This window comes from Medicago sativa, chromosome 3 (assembly GCF_051527215.1).
Source record: "Medicago sativa cultivar Bolivia chromosome 3, Bolivia_mono, whole genome shotgun sequence".
Taxonomy (NCBI): Eukaryota; Viridiplantae; Streptophyta; class Magnoliopsida; order Fabales; family Fabaceae; genus Medicago; species Medicago sativa.
The window spans coordinates 103,456,930-103,475,082 of NC_140751.1; the positions used below are offsets into that span (position 1 = coordinate 103,456,930).

The 18,153-nt window shown below is 31.1% G+C and overlaps 1 protein-coding gene and 3 long non-coding RNA genes across 4 annotated transcripts; all 4 read left to right on the forward strand.

Moving 5' to 3' along the window:
• Positions 1-484: 484 nt before the first annotated feature.
• LOC146943214 (uncharacterized) lies at positions 485-1,027 on the forward strand. Its single transcript, XR_015032984.1, has 2 exons — positions 485-647; positions 754-1,027. It is a non-coding gene; the product is annotated as an uncharacterized LOC146943214 (long non-coding RNA).
• A 3,108-nt stretch (positions 1,028-4,135) lies between these two features.
• LOC146943215 (uncharacterized) lies at positions 4,136-4,804 on the forward strand. The gene is made up of 2 exons (XR_015032985.1): positions 4,136-4,424; positions 4,531-4,804. It is a non-coding gene; the product is annotated as an uncharacterized LOC146943215 (long non-coding RNA).
• A 3,100-nt stretch (positions 4,805-7,904) lies between these two features.
• LOC146943216 (uncharacterized) lies at positions 7,905-8,573 on the forward strand. Its single transcript, XR_015032990.1, has 2 exons — positions 7,905-8,193; positions 8,300-8,573. It is a non-coding gene; the product is annotated as an uncharacterized LOC146943216 (long non-coding RNA).
• A 4,751-nt stretch (positions 8,574-13,324) lies between these two features.
• Positions 13,325-17,556, forward strand: CIB22 (LYR family of Fe/S cluster biogenesis protein). Its single transcript, XM_085757316.1, has 5 exons — positions 13,325-13,492; positions 13,579-13,620; positions 13,712-13,793; positions 14,174-14,229; positions 17,265-17,556. The coding sequence occupies exons 1-5, from the start codon at positions 13,361-13,363 to the stop codon at positions 17,304-17,306; spliced, it is 354 nt and encodes a 117-aa protein (XP_085613442.1). The 5' UTR covers positions 13,325-13,360; the 3' UTR covers positions 17,307-17,556.
• Positions 17,557-18,153: the final 597 nt, after the last annotated feature.

The following is an 18,153-nucleotide window of genomic DNA, read 5'->3' on the forward strand; positions in this document are numbered from 1 at the left end:
GATGAGACAATAATTAAAATATCAAAGACTTAACAAATATCACATAAAAAGTAGTGGGGAGTTGCCCCGATCTACTATAAGTAAATTCGTCCCTAGATCCAACATATCCCAAGCCCAAGTGACTATTGATAGATTAACTTTCACTTTAATACTTAGTGATCCTCGTATATCAACTTAGTGATCCTCGTATATCATTTGCTATTTTCAACTAAAATGATTATACTTCAAAAATACGTTTTCACGTATTTGATGCATTACATCTACTCCTAATGCATTTAATAATTCGTCATTGTTTTTCTTGGTAGGGTTTGTCCCCAGTCTATAATATAAGGCTAAAAGGCAAAAATATAATAAAATCATAATATAAAATAATAATCATTGATCATCTCCAAAACTTTCACGTGAGATGTTTACTAACAAATATTATAATTTTATGATAGGCATGTTGCAACTCTTAAGTTCTATGATCTATTTCATTTTATTTAACAAACTATAGAATTTTACTTATAAAGTGATCGAACAACTTTCAATCGATTATGTGAAAATGTCGAAAAATATGGCTCAAATTTTGAAAATTATTTATGTTTTGATAATCTTTATTTCTTTGTTTTCTATAACTAGTGCTGCCCCTGGCAGAAAACCATTTAGTATGTCATTTCTTCACCATTCTCAAATTCTTTTATATCACACACGTGCGCATGCACTAGTTGATTAACTTTTAGTAACAATCCTTTATTTTTATTTGCTATGCAGATCCAATGAATTGTCAAACTATCGTTGATTGTAGATACAAAGCATGTTACCGTCCTTTAAAACCACAATGCATTGATGGTAAATGTGTGTGCATGCCAGTGTTACAATTAAGTTGAAAGAATAATTATGTGTTACTTCAAAGGTTATAATTTTATTTGTACGTCATAATGTTTACGCTTTAATAATTCCTCTCACAGTTTCAGTTATGTTTCTACGATCGTTCAAAAGTATCTTATCACATAATAAAATTATTGTCGCATTCATTCACTCATAAGAGATTGTGAAACCAACATCGACACTATAGAATTATACAGCTTATTCCATAAACAATGTCAATTCTTGATCATGTTAACTAATTATTTATTTCACGTATATTAAGACTGTCATTCATACGCCAAAATCACACTAAAGGGAATGTGTGCGACGCCTTTCACTTTGACATGCTATGATTGAATAAATATATTTTATTTTATTTTTTTTGGTTGTGGGTGAGGTTTGAATTCGGGACCTTGCATATATTATGCATTGTTCTTACCAACTAAGTTTAGCTCACGATGATGAAATATAATGTTCAAGTCATAATGAAGTAAAAACATATTAAGTGAACATATTACAATAAAAAACATAATCAATAAATAAGGTAATTTTAAAATCAATGAAAATAATTAGTAAAAATTTGCCTCAATGTAAGAAGTCTCAACAAATATATCTACTTAATAATCAATTAACTAATATATTTCATAATAACAAATAAACAACTAATACTTAAGTTTGTATACGTAGATCACTCCTCATTTAATAGCTTACCACTAATTCAAAGTTATACTCATCATGGCCATCAACATTTATCCTATTTTTGGTTTAACACCTTTTGTGCCTCATCATGGCCATCAACAACCAATACTTAATAATATTTGAGAATAATTAGGGTCAATTAAGGTTTTTAATTACAATAAATGATATAAGTTAACACAGTTCTAAAAATACTTTGCTAACCAAGGTATATTACTCTTATAGTAATAATGTAAACAAAACAAAATATAGTACTATTTGGGTAGTTTTAGGTTGATATTTAGGTTTAAAAGAAATTGGGACCATAATATGAGTATTTTACATAAATAAAAGAAGAAATCCTTGACTAAATCCTAAACTCCTAAATCTCTATAAATATTTTAATATAATTTCTCCTTTCATGTAGACAAATTAAATCAACATAATTTAAGAGAAATTCTTACATGAACTCTTACCCAACTTATCATTTTTACACCCAACCAATTAAAATCAAACACCTCATTAAAATAATAAAAAGAATTAATATCAGAATTTTTTCTCATTATTTTTAATATTTCTCTCTCCGTTTTTCACTTTCTTTAACCCACAAAAATCACACTTTCTTTTAAAGTTAATAACATGTGTCATATTTTTATTGGTTGGGTGTAAGAATAATGTGTTGGGTGAGAGTTCATGCAAGAATTTCTCATAATTTTTTTTTTGAAGAAACTAAATTAGCCCACCTATATTGGTTGGGTGTAAGAATAATGTGTTGGGTGAGAGTTCATGCAAGAATTTCTCATAATTTTTTTTTTTTTGAAGAAACTAAATTAGCCCACCTATATTGGTTGGGTGTAAGAATAATGTGTTGGGTGAGAGTTCATGCAAGAATTTCTCATAATTTTTTTTTTTTTTGAAGAAACTAAATTAGCCCACCTAAATTGGCACCGGAGAGAATCGAACCTGAGACCTCAAGGAGGAGCACACACCCAGATCCCAAGTCAATGCCACTAGGCCAACCCAAGTGGGTTGAATTACTCATAATTTAAATCAATACCATTGCCATGTTTCAAACAAATAACACAAGATTCACACATTTATCTTTCTCTTGCTTTCTAAATGTCCTCTTTGACGTGACCACAAGATTCACCGTGAAATAGGAGGAAGACAAACATGAGATTCGTCATTAGTGTGAGGGTGGAGGATATGGGTGACGACGGCGACAGCGAGCTAAGATGAGAAATGAAGGACGGCGGAAAGATGGGTTACGATTGAGTACTCTCAATTTTTTTCTAATTATAAGTGATATTTTATTAAAAAACAGTAAATAATAAAATAATAATTAATACAAATAATTAATTATGTGGACAATAAGGTATTATTATTTTTGTAAAAAAAGAAAGTATTATTTTAAAATCCACATCAGCATAATTGTGTTTAAATGTGGTTGGGAGGGTAAAATCATGAAAAATGTAAAATAGGGGGGCTGAAATTCCGAATTTGAAAATAGGGGGGGTAAAATCCAGAATGAGGCAAAATAGGGGGGTAAAACTGCACTTAAGCCTTAATTTTTTTAGCAATATATTTAACCCTACTTAAAATGTATTGAACTCAGTCCTTACATATATTATGTGTTGTCTATACAAATTTAGCTAAGCTCACAATGACATTTTTTTTTGAAGGAAGCTCACAAGGACATTTAAAACGTATTTAGTATAAGTTTAAGCCGTTTGTAAGCTTTGAAACGATTTATAATGTCTATTTTAAGATAGTCCAAATGGTATTTCTCTTTTATCCAAGGAAGACCCATTAAGAAATTTAAAGTTTAATATCAATAATGATCAGCAATTTTATGATCCATACATAGACAAATCCATAAATTTTAACATGTGAGGCAAGATTTTATACGATAATCATTTATACAAAAAATTTAGCAATGCAAAAGTGATAAAATAATAACATTAGTATCATTGAACAAAATACTTGAAATTATAAAAACTGTACTATTATATATTGGAAAAATTAAAGACTCCTTAACATCTACGAATTTAAATTGTTTTTTTGTGTATCTTTGTATTTAAAAAATATGGTAGAAATCATTCAAAATTATCTTTGTATTTAAAAAATATGGTAGAAATCATTCAAAATTTTATGTCAAATGCATTTACACATTTGATTTTATAAAAAAAAAAAAAGGAGAATCTATTTTTATGATATTAATTTTTATTTAGTGCAAAAATTGTATTATTTTAAGATGAGACAATAATTAAAATATCAAAGACTTAACAAATATCACATAAAAAGTAGTGGGGAGTTGCCCCGATCTACTATAAGTAAATTCGTCCCTAGATCCAACATATCCCAAGCCCAAGTGACTATTGATAGATTAACTTTCACTTTAATACTTAGTGATCCTCGTATATCAACTTAGTGATCCTCGTATATCATTTGCTATTTTCAACTAAAATGATTATACTTCAAAAATACGTTTTCACGTATTTGATGCATTACATCTACTCCTAATGCATTTAATAATTCGTCATTGTTTTTCTTGGTTGGGTTTGTCCCCAGTCTATAATATAAGGCTAAAAGGCAAAAATATAATAAAATCATAATAAAAAATAATGATCATTGATCATCTCCAAAACTTTCACGTGAGATGTTTACTAACAAATATTATAATTTTATGATAGGCATGTTGCAACTCTTAAGTTCTATGATCTATTTCATTTTATTTAACAAACTATAGAATTTTACTTATAAAGTGATCGAACAACTTTCAATCGATTATGTGAAAATGTCGAAAAATATGGCTCAAATTTTGAAAATTATTTATGTTTTGATAATCTTTATTTCTTTGTTTTCTATAACTAGTGCTGCCCCTGGCAGAAAACCATTTAGTATGTCATTTCTTCACCATTCTCAAATTCTTTTATATCACACACGTGCGCATGCACTAGTTGATTAACTTTTAGTAACAATCCTTTATTTTTATTTGCTATGCAGATCCAATGAATTGTCAAACTATCGTTGATTGTAGATACAAAGCATGTTACCGTCCTTTAAAACCACAATGCATTGATGGTAAATGTGTGTGCATGCCAGTGTTACAATTAAGTTGAAAGAATAATTATGTGTTACTTCAAAGGTTATAATTTTATTTGTACGTCATAATGTTTACGCTTTAATAATTCCTCTCACAGTTTCAGTTATGTTTCTACGATCGTTCAAAAGTATCTTATCACATAATAAAATTATTGTCGCATTCATTCACTCATAAGAGATTGTGAAACCAACATCGACACTATAGAATTATACAGCTTATTCCATAAACAATGTCAATTCTTGATCATGTTAACTAATTATTTATTTCACGTATATTAAGACTGTCATTCATACGCCAAAATCACACTAAAGGGAATGTGTGCGACGCCTTTCACTTTGACATGCTATGATTGAATAAATATATTTTATTTTATTTTTTTTGGTTGTGGGTGAGGTTTGAATTCGGGACCTTGCATATATTATGCATTGTTCTTACCAACTAAGTTTAGCTCACGATGATGAAATATAATGTTCAAGTCATAATGAAGTAAAAACATATTAAGTGAACATATTACAATAAAAAACATAATCAATAAATAAGGTAATTTTAAAATCAATGAAAATAATTAGTAAAAATTTGCCTCAATGTAAGAAGTCTCAACAAATATATCTACTTAATAATCAATTAACTAATATATTTCATAATAACAAATAAACAACTAATACTTAAGTTTGTATACGTAGATCACTCCTCATTTAATAGCTTACCACTAATTCAAAGTTATACTCATCATGGCCATCAACATTTATCCTATTTTTGGTTTAACACCTTTTGTGCCTCATCATGGCCATCAACAACCAATACTTAATAATATTTGAGAATAATTAGGGTCGATTAAGGTTTTTAATTACAATAAATGATATAAGTTAACACAGTTCTAAAAATACTTTGCTAACCAAGGTATATTACTCTTATAGTAATAATGTAAACAGAACAAAATATAGTACTATTTGGGTAGTTTTAGGTTGATATTTAGGTTTAAAAGAAATTGGGACCATAATATGAGTATTTTACATAAATAAAAGAAGAAATCCTTGACTAAATCCTAAACTCCTAAATCTCTATAAATATTTTAATATAATTTCTCCTTTCATGTAGACAAATTAAATCAACATAATTTAAGAGAAATTCTTACATGAACTCTTACCCAACTTATCATTTTTACACCCAACCAATTAAAATCAAACACCTCATTAAAATAATAAAAAGAATTAATATCAGAATTTTTTCTCATTATTTTTAATATTTCTCTCTCCGTTTTTCACTTTCTTTAACCCACAAAAATCACACTTTCTTTTAAAGTTAATAACATGTGTCATATTTTTATTGGTTGGGTGTAAGAATAATGTGTTGGGTGAGAGTTCATGCAAGAATTTCTCATAATTTTTTTTTTTGAAGAAACTAAATTAGCCCACCTATATTGGTTGGGTGTAAGAATTGGGTGAGAGTTCATGCAAGAATTTCTCATAATTTTTTTTTTTGAAGAAACTAAATTAGCCCACCTATATTGGTTGGGTGTAAGAATAATGTGTTGGGTGAGAGTTCATGCAAGAATTTCTCATAATTTATTTTTTTTTGAAGAAACTAAATTAGCCCACCTAAATTGGCACCGGAGAGAATCGAACCTGAGACGTCAAGGAGGAGCACACACCCAGATCCCAAGTCAATGCCACTAGGCCAACCCAAGTGGGTTGAATTACTCATAATTTAAATCAATACCATTGCCATGTTTCAAACAAATAACACAAGATTCACACATTTATCTTTCTCTTGCTTTCTAAATGTCCTCTTTGACGTAACCACAAGATTCACCGTGAAATAGGAGGAAGACAAACATGAGATTCGTCATTAGTGTGAGGGTGGAGGATATGGGTGACGACGGCGACAGCGAGCTAAGATGAGAAATGAAGGACGGCGGAAAGATGGGTTACGATTGAGTACTCTCAATTTTTTTCTAATTATAAGTGATATTTTATTAAAAAACAGTAAATAATAAAATAATAATTAATACAAATAATTAATTATGTGGACAATAAGGTATTATTATTTTTGTAAAAAAAGAAAGTATTATTTTAAAATCCACATCAGCATAATTGTGTTTAAATGTGGTTGGGAGGGTAAAATCATGAAAAATGTAAAATAGGGGGGCTGAAATTCCGAATTTGAAAATAGGGGGGGTAAAATCCAGAATGAGGCAAAATAGGGGGGTAAAACTGCACTTAAGCCTTAATTTTTTTAGCAATATATTTAACCCTACTTAAAATGTATTGAACTCAGTCCTTACATATATTATGTGTTGTCTATACAAATTTAGCTAAGCTCACAATGACATTTTTTTTTGAAGGAAGCTCACAAGGACATTTAAAACGTATTTAGTATAAGTTTAAGCCGTTTGTAAGCTTTGAAACGATTTATAATGTCTATTTTAAGATAGTCCAAATGGTATTTCTCTTTTATCCAAGGAAGACCCATTAAGAAATTTAAAGTTTAATATCAATAATGATCAGCAATTTTATGATCCATACATAGACAAATCCATAAATTTTAACATGTGAGGCAAGATTTTATACGATAATCATTTATACAAAAAATTTAGCAATGCAAAAGTGATAAAATAATAACATTAGTATCATTGAACAAAATACTTGAAATTATAAAAACTGTACTATTATATATTGGAAAAATTAAAGACTCCTTAACATCTACGAATTTAAATTGTTTTTTTGTGTATCTTTGTATTTAAAAAATATGGTAGAAATCATTCAAAATTATCTTTGTATTTAAAAAATATGGTAGAAATCATTCAAAATTTTATGTCAAATGCATTTACACATTTGATTTTATAAAAAAAAAAAAAAGGAGAATCTATTTTTATGATATTAATTTTTATTTAGTGCAAAAATTGTATTATTTTAAGATGAGACAATAATTAAAATATCAAAGACTTAACAAATATCACATAAAAAGTAGTGGGGAGTTGCCCCGATCTACTATAAGTAAATTCGTCCCTAGATCCAACATATCCCAAGCCCAAGTGACTATTGATAGATTAACTTTCACTTTAATACTTAGTGATCCTCGTATATCAACTTAGTGATCCTCGTATATCATTTGCTATTTTCAACTAAAATGATTATACTTCAAAAATACGTTTTCACGTATTTGATGCATTACATCTACTCCTAATGCATTTAATAATTCGTCATTGTTTTTCTTGGTTGGGTTTGTCCCCAGTCTATAATATAAGGCTAAAAGGCAAAAATATAATAAAATCATAATAAAAAATAATGATCATTGATCATCTCCAAAACTTTCACGTGAGATGTTTACTAACAAATATTATAATTTTATGATAGGCATGTTGCAACTCTTAAGTTCTATGATCTATTTCATTTTATTTAACAAACTATAGAATTTTACTTATAAAGTGATCGAACAACTTTCAATCGATTATGTGAAAATGTCGAAAAATATGGCTCAAATTTTGAAAATTATTTATGTTTTGATAATCTTTATTTCTTTGTTTTCTATAACTAGTGCTGCCCCTGGCAGAAAACCATTTAGTATGTCATTTCTTCACCATTCTCAAATTCTTTTATATCACACACGTGCGCATGCACTAGTTGATTAACTTTTAGTAACAATCCTTTATTTTTATTTGCTATGCAGATCCAATGAATTGTCAAACTATCGTTGATTGTAGATACAAAGCATGTTACCGTCCTTTAAAACCACAATGCATTGATGGTAAATGTGTGTGCATGCCAGTGTTACAATTAAGTTGAAAGAATAATTATGTGTTACTTCAAAGGTTATAATTTTATTTGTACGTCATAATGTTTACGCTTTAATAATTCCTCTCACAGTTTCAGTTATGTTTCTACGATCGTTCAAAAGTATCTTATCACATAATAAAATTATTGTCGCATTCATTCACTCATAAGAGATTGTGAAACCAACATCGACACTATAGAAATATACAGCTTATTCCATAAACAATGTCAATTCTTGATCATGTTAACTAATTATTTATTTCACGTATATTAAGACTGTCATTCATACGCCAAAATCACACTAAAAGGAATGTGTGTGACGCCTTTCACTTTGACATGCTATGATTGAATAAATATATTTTATTTTATTTTTTTTGGTTGTGGGTGAGGTTTGAATTCGGGACCTTGCATATATTATGCATTGTTCTTACCAACTAAGTTTAGCTCACGATGATGAAATATAATGTTCAAGTCATAATGAAGTAAAAACATATTAAGTGAACATATTACAATAAAAAACATAATCAATAAATAAGGTAATTTTAAAATCAATGAAAATAATTAGTAAAAATTTGCCTCAATGTAAGAAGTCTCAACAAATATATCTACTTAATAATCAATTAACTAATATATTTCATAATAACAAATAAACAACTAATACTTAAGTTTGTATACGTAGATCACTCCTCATTTAATAGCTTACCACTAATTCAAAGTTATACTCATCTTGACCATCAACATTTATCCTATTTTTGGTTTAACACCTTTTGTGCCTCATCATGGCCATCAACAACCAATACTTAATAATATTTGAGAATAATTAGGGTCAATTAAGGTTTTTAATTACAATAAATGATATAAGTTAACACAGTTCTAAAAATACTTTGCTAACCAAGGTATATTACTCTTATAGTAATAATGTAAACAGAACAGAATATAGTACTATTTGGGTAGTTTTAGGTTGATATTTAGGTTTAAAAGAAATTGGGACCATAATATGAGTATTTTACATAAATAAAAGAAGAAATCCTTGACTAAATCCTAAACTCCTAAATCTCTATAAATATTTTAATATAATTTCTCCTTTAATGTAGACAAATTAAATCAAAATAATTTAAGAGAAATTTTTACATGAACTCTTACCCAACTTATCATTTTTACACCCAACCAATTAAAAGCAATTACCTCATTAAAATAATAAAAAGAATTAATATCAGAATTTTTTCTCATTATTTTTAATATTTCTCTTTCCGTTTTTCACTTTCTTTAACCCACAAAAATCACACTTTCTTTTAAAGTTAATAACATGTGTCATATTTTTATTGGTTGGGTGTAAGAATAATGTGTTGGGTGAGAGTTCATGCAAGAATTTCTCATAATTTTTTTTTTTTAAGAAACTAAATTAGCCCACCTAAATTGGCACCGGAGAGAATCGAACCTGAGACCTCAAGGAGGAGCACACTCCCAGATCCCAAGTCAATGCCACTAGGCCAACCCAAGTGGGTTGAATTTCTCATAATTTAAATCACACAAACCAAAATTAAAAGATTTCACGCGAGTAACACCTCATGACATCAACAATTAAATAATATGGACTTCCACCATTTAACCGTTCTTTTTAACTTATATTTTTTGGGTAATGTTAACCGGTGCCCCGGGGCACTGGTTAAGAAAACAAATGTAGTAAGTATTGCATTGGAACTTATATTGTCAACTCCTCAAAAGCATAAAAAATGTTATTCCTCATTTTAAAATTTTCTTTTTTAGGTTCCTTAACCATTGCCCCGGAGGCACCGGTTAACATCACCCATATTTTTTTTAACCAACACCATAATTCTTAATCCTTTAAGACTTCAAATAACCATTCATATACTTTTTAGTTGAGGTATGTCTCGAGTTAAGGAGCCTAATTTTCCCTTTGTCATCGAGGGTTAACTTCACATAATATTTCTAAGTTTCTAGAGCATCCACTATAAAAGAAGAGATAAATTTAGACAAATTAGGAGTATATCTAGGTTGATATTTGGGAGTATATTTACATAACTTTGTAGAAAAAAGAAGAGATAAATTTTATACTGATATTTAGGTTTATAAGAAATTTGGACCATATAAGGGGTATTTTACAAATCCTAAACTCATTTGACTAATTGGCTATCAAATATCTATAAAAAACTTTTAATATAACTTTTGCTCTCATCCAGACAAATTAAATCAAAGTCCTATTCATTTCACAAACCAAAATGAAAAGATTCAACACCGGTAACACACCTCGTAGTATCAACAATTAAAAAACATAGACTTTTATCATTTAGCCTTTCCTTTTAACTTAGTTTTTTTTTTTTTTTTAACCAACACCCTAATTCCGAATCATTTAAGACTTCAAATAAGCATTCACACACAAAAGGGACATTAATTGTACTAGCTACTTTTCTTAAGAAATGTGGAAAAAAAAGTAAAAATGCTTACTATTTAAATCAAACATGTTTAAAAATACAAGTCTGCCTTGACTTGAAGCTAAATAAGTAACTGAAAATTGTTCTCTAGGCTTCATCATAAAATTGCTCTCAGAAACCCCAAAATGACACATTTACTCTCATCGGTAACTAATTACCTACCTTTCCATCTCTATGATAGTCAGTTGTGGTACCAGATCCAGACCTGCATTTACAATAACAAAAAGATTGAAAGAAAGAAAGAAACTCTTGCGGTAGGAATGAAAGAGTCTTTTTGCTTTTTCTTTTATGCCAATACTTCATCCCTAGTAAAGGAAGAAACAAAAGAAATGGGTTATTAGTGAAAGAGCAAAGCTGTCTTGGAATTAAAATGGTTGACACAAAGATCTGCACCTAACAAGCGATGATGCACCTAAATCAAACATACATTCAACTCAATTAATCATTTTACAACCATATTTCAATGAATATATATTGTAAAAGAGCATACTCAATAACAAATCACTGCTTGTCCATTAACAGGAAGAATAACAATGTCAAAACACAACCCAAACTACAATTTTGAAGATGACTTCATGCAAGAAATAAGAAACATTTACAACAAGTAGAAAATTATAATGGAGAATTTTAAAGACAAACAAGCCACACCACACACCATAAACAATTAAACTATACAAGCAAGGAAGGCATAAAAAAATTGCGTCTATACTTCATCCTACTGTATGACTTTTTTTTTTTTCAAATTTTTTTTTTTGCTGCCAATAAGTCAGTCATTTACCTCATTTCAAGGTGCATAAGAGTAAATGGGGAAATTTTATCTATACCCCTGCATCTACACTTTCGCCTAGGGGTCGGTAGGGTTTAGTTCAAGATGAAAATTGAACCGAACGAAATTAAACTATTTGTTAAATTTAAAATAACTGAACCGAACTGTTTGCATTTTGAACCGAATTGTTTTAAACCGAACCGAACTGTTATTATTGGTATTGCTGAAAAAATATAAAAAACCAAACGAAATCGAATGTTAGAAGTTATAAAACCGAACCGAACTGTTTCAAATCGAACCAAACTATTTTGAACCAAACCGAACTGTTTCAGTTCAATTCCAAAATTGTTATTAATGGTTTTTGTTCTGTTTTGTTCAGTTCAACATCTCGGTTTTTTAGCCCACCCCCACCTTAGTCCCTACAGATTAACAAAATTTAAAATTTTTCCCTTTTTGCTGTTTAACTTCTTCCACAATTTTTTTCACCTTCGCTTTTAACATTTTTGTCCAGCATGAGTTCACCTCACGTGATATTCTAGGTACCTAGCAAAAGGATGAATTAAGAAAGCAAAGTAATGAATTAGTAACTCATATTTAAATTTCTGAAAATCTCTTAAGTCATTTCTAGTCAGTTCTTCGAAAAAATTGAGTAGTACGTTTTCAGAAGACAAACTGAAATTACACAAAGATCATTACAATCAAAATCAAATTAGTAAAAGCAAAATATTGAGCCAAGTTATCACTAAAAAAAGGCTCTAAATATTTAGCTAAGTCCTCTCCATACCATTATGGTGTGTTTGGAAAGAGGGTTTAAGAGAAGAAGAGAGAGGATGACTTACTTTTTTTTTAATTTACAGAAATTATAAAATGATTTTTAAAAAATTGAATTAACAACATTGATAAATGATCATATAATACTTCAAAAACACTTAATATATTTTAAAAAGACATTTTACATTGTTCGTAATTCAAAAAATAAAAGTGAGCCATCCCCTCCCTTCCCCTCGTAAAACCTTAATCCAAACACACCCTTAATAATTTCACACCTCTGATCTAAAGCTTACTTGAGTAACTAACTGATCGTTACAAAGCAAAATAAAATTCATTCAAAACATAAAAAATATTTTAAGTTTTTTTAGAAAAAAATGATAAGATTTTAGGATTCCCAGACGAAAATCTTTGAATATATTTTTCGCAATCAAATCTGATACATTGTATTTGAAGTTTTCAAGATTGGTAAAACGTTGCATTTAAACCAATTACTACAAATCTGCAAAATTCACTAGCACAAAAAAAAACGATGATTATGAACATGATGAAGATCTTAACATGACGAAATCATGAAATTTTGGACATGAAAGTCTGATTTGATTCTTTGCACTACTTGAAAAACTTAGAATGTGTTTCCTAGCAGGATGAACCGACAGCTTTTGAAGAAAAAAAATTGGTGTTTTAACTTTATGCTGAAGAGTAAGATATAGGCAGTTTAAACAAGATGTAGTTGAGATAAGAGTATAAATGTAGGGGTATAACGTAAAATTCCAGCAAATAGTGAAGTATTAAAAAGCAATGAATCGGGCCTGGCGAAGTAAAAAGTAGCCCAAAAAGCCCAATGATGATACGACGCCGTGTAGTAGAGTAGCTGGCTCTTCTCTTGTCTGGTCTGGTTGTTGTAATAATGAAATGATAGTTGAGAGTAAGTGAAAAAGGAAAAAGGGGAGAGATTGAGAAAAGAGAAATGAGCTTAACATCGACGGCAGCTTACGTTGCTCGGCGCGCGGCGCAGAGGGAGAAGGTTCGGATTCTGTATCGCCGTGCTCTTAAAGACACACTCAACTGGGCCGTACATCGTCACCTCTTCTACGACGACGTATTCCCTTTCCCTCTTTCTCGTTCTTTCATTTCCCCAATTTCATTCAATTCATAACATTTTCTCTCATTCCATCCACTTTTCAGGCTTCAAACCTCCGCGATAGGTTCGAGCAAAACAAACACGTGGTTCGTTTCAGATCATCATCATCATCATCGCATCTTGCAATTGCACTTTCACTCACCCTAATTTAATTAATTTTGTGATTGTAATTTACAGGAAGATCTTGATACCATTGATAGGTTGATAGCGGATGCTGAAGCTAGCTACAATAAGTGGCGTCATCCTGATCCTTATATAGGTATAACAACAACAAATCATATACATACATATTAATTTTACTTTGTTGATTGAGGGGACTGTCATAATAAGATTATGTGAAATGTTCACAGTAAGTAATAAGTACCTGTGTTTGCCGCTGTTATTCAACTAGTATATAACTTACAAACAGTTTGAAACATTTCATTTACCTCCGCTACAATCTGCCTTCGTTTGGGTGCATACATAGGCACACTCACAATGTATTACCCTTTCTTTAGTTTTTCTACTCTTGAGGTTGATTTTCTCCATTGCTTTACCATGTTAGTAAAATTTTACCCGTTCCTCCATCTCTTTCCTGCTTTGTTATTTTATCCGGTTCTGATACTGGCTTTTTTTGTTCTAAATTCTGCTGTATAATAGTTCCATGGGCTCCTGGTGGTTCCAAGTTTACTCGCAACCCAGCTCCACCTCAAGGGGTAAGTTATTATGGTTATATGCTTTCTTTATTTTTTCCTTTTTATTTGGCCCACTTAGTTCATACTTATATCATATGATGCATACATAGACATGTATATGTGTGTAAGACAAGTTCTTTAGATGAGAGAGATATACATGATGTCCTCTGCAAGATGCTAACACCTGCATATAGTACCACAATTTTCCCTTGCTAAGACCATTGTGTTGATATATCTCATCTGATGACCCTATCATGTGAGACTATCACATAAAATGGTCCAAATATCTGCTTTTTTTGTGCACTTTAAAGTCTCTTGAAATGCACCAAACTTTTCTGTGATTGTTTAGTTAAGTGACTAACCTAATTTCCATATAGCCAGGAATAAGTGTGCCCCATTCCCCTTTGAAATTATACATTAAACATGCGTATTAGAAGTTAGAATAATGATCCCCTTAATTTTCTCTCTCCAATGATCCCAATTAGAGGATAATAGATCAATATTAATTTTTGAACAAACCATGTTATGTTTGAAACAGTAAAACTAAGGTCTCAGGTTGTCATATCTAACAATGAAAATGAAGAAGGCTATGAAATTGATGAGATTGTAGTTATAAAAAAGGATCTGATAAGGGAGAGACTACCCTGTAAATAAAAAGTGGGTGGGAAAGTTTGTTGGAGGAAACAGAGAACCAATTTGTTATGGAGGGTTGTTCAGAAGGAGAGAATGCGTCATGTGTATTTCCATTTCAGTTTCAACTTATAGCCAGGGCCCGTGGAGTTTACCTATTTGCTCTTACTTTCAATATTTTCTTCTCAATAATACACAGGGGTGTTCACATGACACATCACAATTCAGAAAAATGGTCTTATAAAGATGACACATATTAAGTATGCTCAAATTAAAAAATAAAATAAATTGTGGGGACAGTTGGTCTCATTGCACTTAATGTGCATTCAGCTCTACTTTTGTTGAGAGCTTAGGAGAGGGAGAATTTAGTGTGTAAACCTGACCGGCTTCACAACGAATTGGTTCTCTAGTGCATTAGATCAGTCAGTTGAATGTTCATTCGGCCAAACTTAGCTCCTTGATAGCAATTGTTGCGGGATCACTAAGTCCTTCTCAGACCTGCATGCTCAGGTGCGAGAGGCATTCCAACAGCAACACAAACATGCCGAGTTGCTGACCCATGCCACTACTACTCCTTGAATAGGAATGGTGAACCAAGTAGATTTAAACCCGTTGAGCAAAAGTGGAATCCTATGCATACGAGTCATATTGGGAAAGGACAAAACATATTTTGGGAGAGTTTATCATCAGGCTGTGCATTAAAAAACGCATTACAACCTAGAGGTGTCAGAATGAACCAACCCAGTGTGACCCATCATGCATTGTATTTTTTATTTTATAAAAAATTATTTTTAAGATTAAAAAAAGGGAGAAAGTGAGGCCACCTGTATCAACCCTGCATAAATCGCTTTGGCCTACTGTTTAATGAGTTGGTTCAAAATAACATTGGAAAATGTGAGGCATTAAGTCAATCCACTAGTGAATTGGGTTGACTCACGGGTTTTGGCTGACATTTAAACAAGCAAAGGAATGGTCTGGAGAGGAATGATGGAAGCTACACTCAAGGGGTGGATGTTAGCGCTGCTGAATTTGGGTACTTTTACCGTCCTGGGGACCTTGGTTGAAACCAAAACAGATTGCATCTTGAAGTTCAAGGGCCTCAGTCAAGAGGCCTGTATTGTCATGCTCAAGGAAATTCACATGGGTAATAATAAGCACCACCCTACTGCCATGCAGCAGGTTTTACAAATATCAGGACTTGGCAAGGGAGGTAAACTCCAGTTATTAAAATACCTGATCCTATAACATTACCAACTAGTCTAGAGGGCCAGCAGTCAACAGATAAACCTATTGATAATTGGCTGCTAATGTCTAGGAGGCAACTAGGAAGAGGAAGACAGGCTTCTGTAATCAGTTTTCACCCTTCTAACTTGAGGAAATTGCAGCTTTTCATGCCGATTGTATTGATGTGTTCCTTGTTATGGTTAAGGGGCCTGGTGAGGGTAGGGATTATATTGTAGATTACAAATGAGAGGAAAGTTTGTTGGCAAGAATGAGAGAACAAATTTGTTATACATTGTAGTTCAGAGGGCGTGTGTTTCCAGTTCAGTTTAAGCTTATAGGCATTGGCCCACAGGATTTGACCTTGGCTTGGAGTATTTCTTCTTACTTTACGTATTTCCTTCTGAATACCACAAGGCAGTTAATAGGGTGGGGGAGCATCTCATGTGGTATATGGTGGACCTGCTTGAAAATCTTTCAAAAATTTGACGACGACTAACGTCGCCACCTTTTAGTAGAAGTTCAGTGTCCTCCATGTCCTTATGACTGAGACAGTGACTGATCGGTGTTGATTCGACAAAAACAAAAGAAAACATAGGTTGAGTTTTGAGCTCTAATATTTATTTTTTTATGTTTTTTGTCGAACAGACCCGATTGGGTCATCGTTTCATTTGTGAGGACAAGTAATATCACAAGCCTTTTAGAAATCACAAGCCTTTTACTTAAGAGAAGCAACATCAATCGTTTTTGTAGTTTTAAATGATTTTCAAGTACTAATCCACCATAACACTTTATCACCCTTTTAGAAATTTACTTCATTTATGTGACAAGTTCCTATTGCTAGGCTTTTATCACGCTCTCCAGGGTCCTCTTATGAAACCATTTACCACCACCCCTTGTATACCGAACGAATATCAAGGTCTTGCATAGATCAATAATAACGTCATTTGATGTTTTCCATTATTTATCAGATAGGATATTTTCATAAAATATGATAACAACTGATGGACATAGAAAAGAATAGGAGTTCCATTCTCCGTTTGTGAGTAAGGCCGTTGTCCTTGTTGTATGCCGGTTTCTATCGTGCTCCTCATTTTTTTATTTTTATTTTTCTGTTTGTTATGAACCTTGTATTTGTTTCAATATATGTTGCTCTGGAATGTGCTTCTTTCTGACTGAATTTGTTTATTATGTTCTGGGTGCAGATTGAGATAATTTATGATTATGGCCGTGAAGACAATAACTGAAACCTTTGATTTCCTTATGCCCCTTGCAATTAATAAAGATTTGCAATCAAATTGTTTTGTATTATTACTAGATTGTGGATTAAATCACCTTCTTTTACTCGTATGTGATAAAAATTGAACAGTTATGATGTCGAAAATATTTAATCGCTTCTGAACCAGTTGGTTCTTGTAACATTTTATGTCTTAAGCCTTTCATTGGTACTTGTTAATGCATGTTGGGAGTTTTAATAAACAAAACTTATTCCATAAATTGTCTGTAAATTCTTAATCATGATCTCTTAAATTTCCTGCAACCATATGGTAACAATTGAGCTACACTACAACGCCATCGATTTACGATAGTTGATGAGAGTTGCTTTACTACCTACGAGATTTGGGGAGCGTAGTGATAAGTAATACATGAAAATTGAGAAATCAGATATGTGAATAAAATTCTGGCTCCAGAGCGAATCTAGAAGTAGTTTGATTCGAATGATTGATTTATGATTTAAAATCCGTCATGTTCAAATAAAATTGTTTTTTTTTTTTTTTTGTTGAGGTAGTTTAAGACTTCACTGTAGAAGCTGTAAGTATTTTAATTTTGTTCAGGTGCTGAATTTTGTAATTATGAAATTTAGTTGTATTAAAATTTTAAAATGCATCATGTCTTATGACTTGTTGACCCAATCTATATTACTATCGGTCATCACCACAGGATCAAGTTAGTGTGGATTTACCATAAACTTTATCGGTTATTTGCCCAAAATATGAGTGTTGATTGCATGATTTCAGAGTTTTGCACCAAATGTTTTTTCCTTCTAATTTTTAGGGTGTATTTGTTTCAAGTTATATTTGTAAATTCCTGGGA

Coding starts and splice junctions, on each gene's coding strand:
- CIB22 (XM_085757316.1), top strand. CDS start 13,361: ATGAGCTTAACATCGACGGCAGCTTACGTTGCTCGGCGCGCGGCGCAG. Junction 13,621..13,711: donor TCGAGCAAAACAAACACGTG/GTTCGTTTCAGA, acceptor TGTAATTTACAG/GAAGATCTTGATACCATTGA. Junction 13,794..14,173: donor TCATCCTGATCCTTATATAG/GTATAACAACAA, acceptor GCTGTATAATAG/TTCCATGGGCTCCTGGTGGT.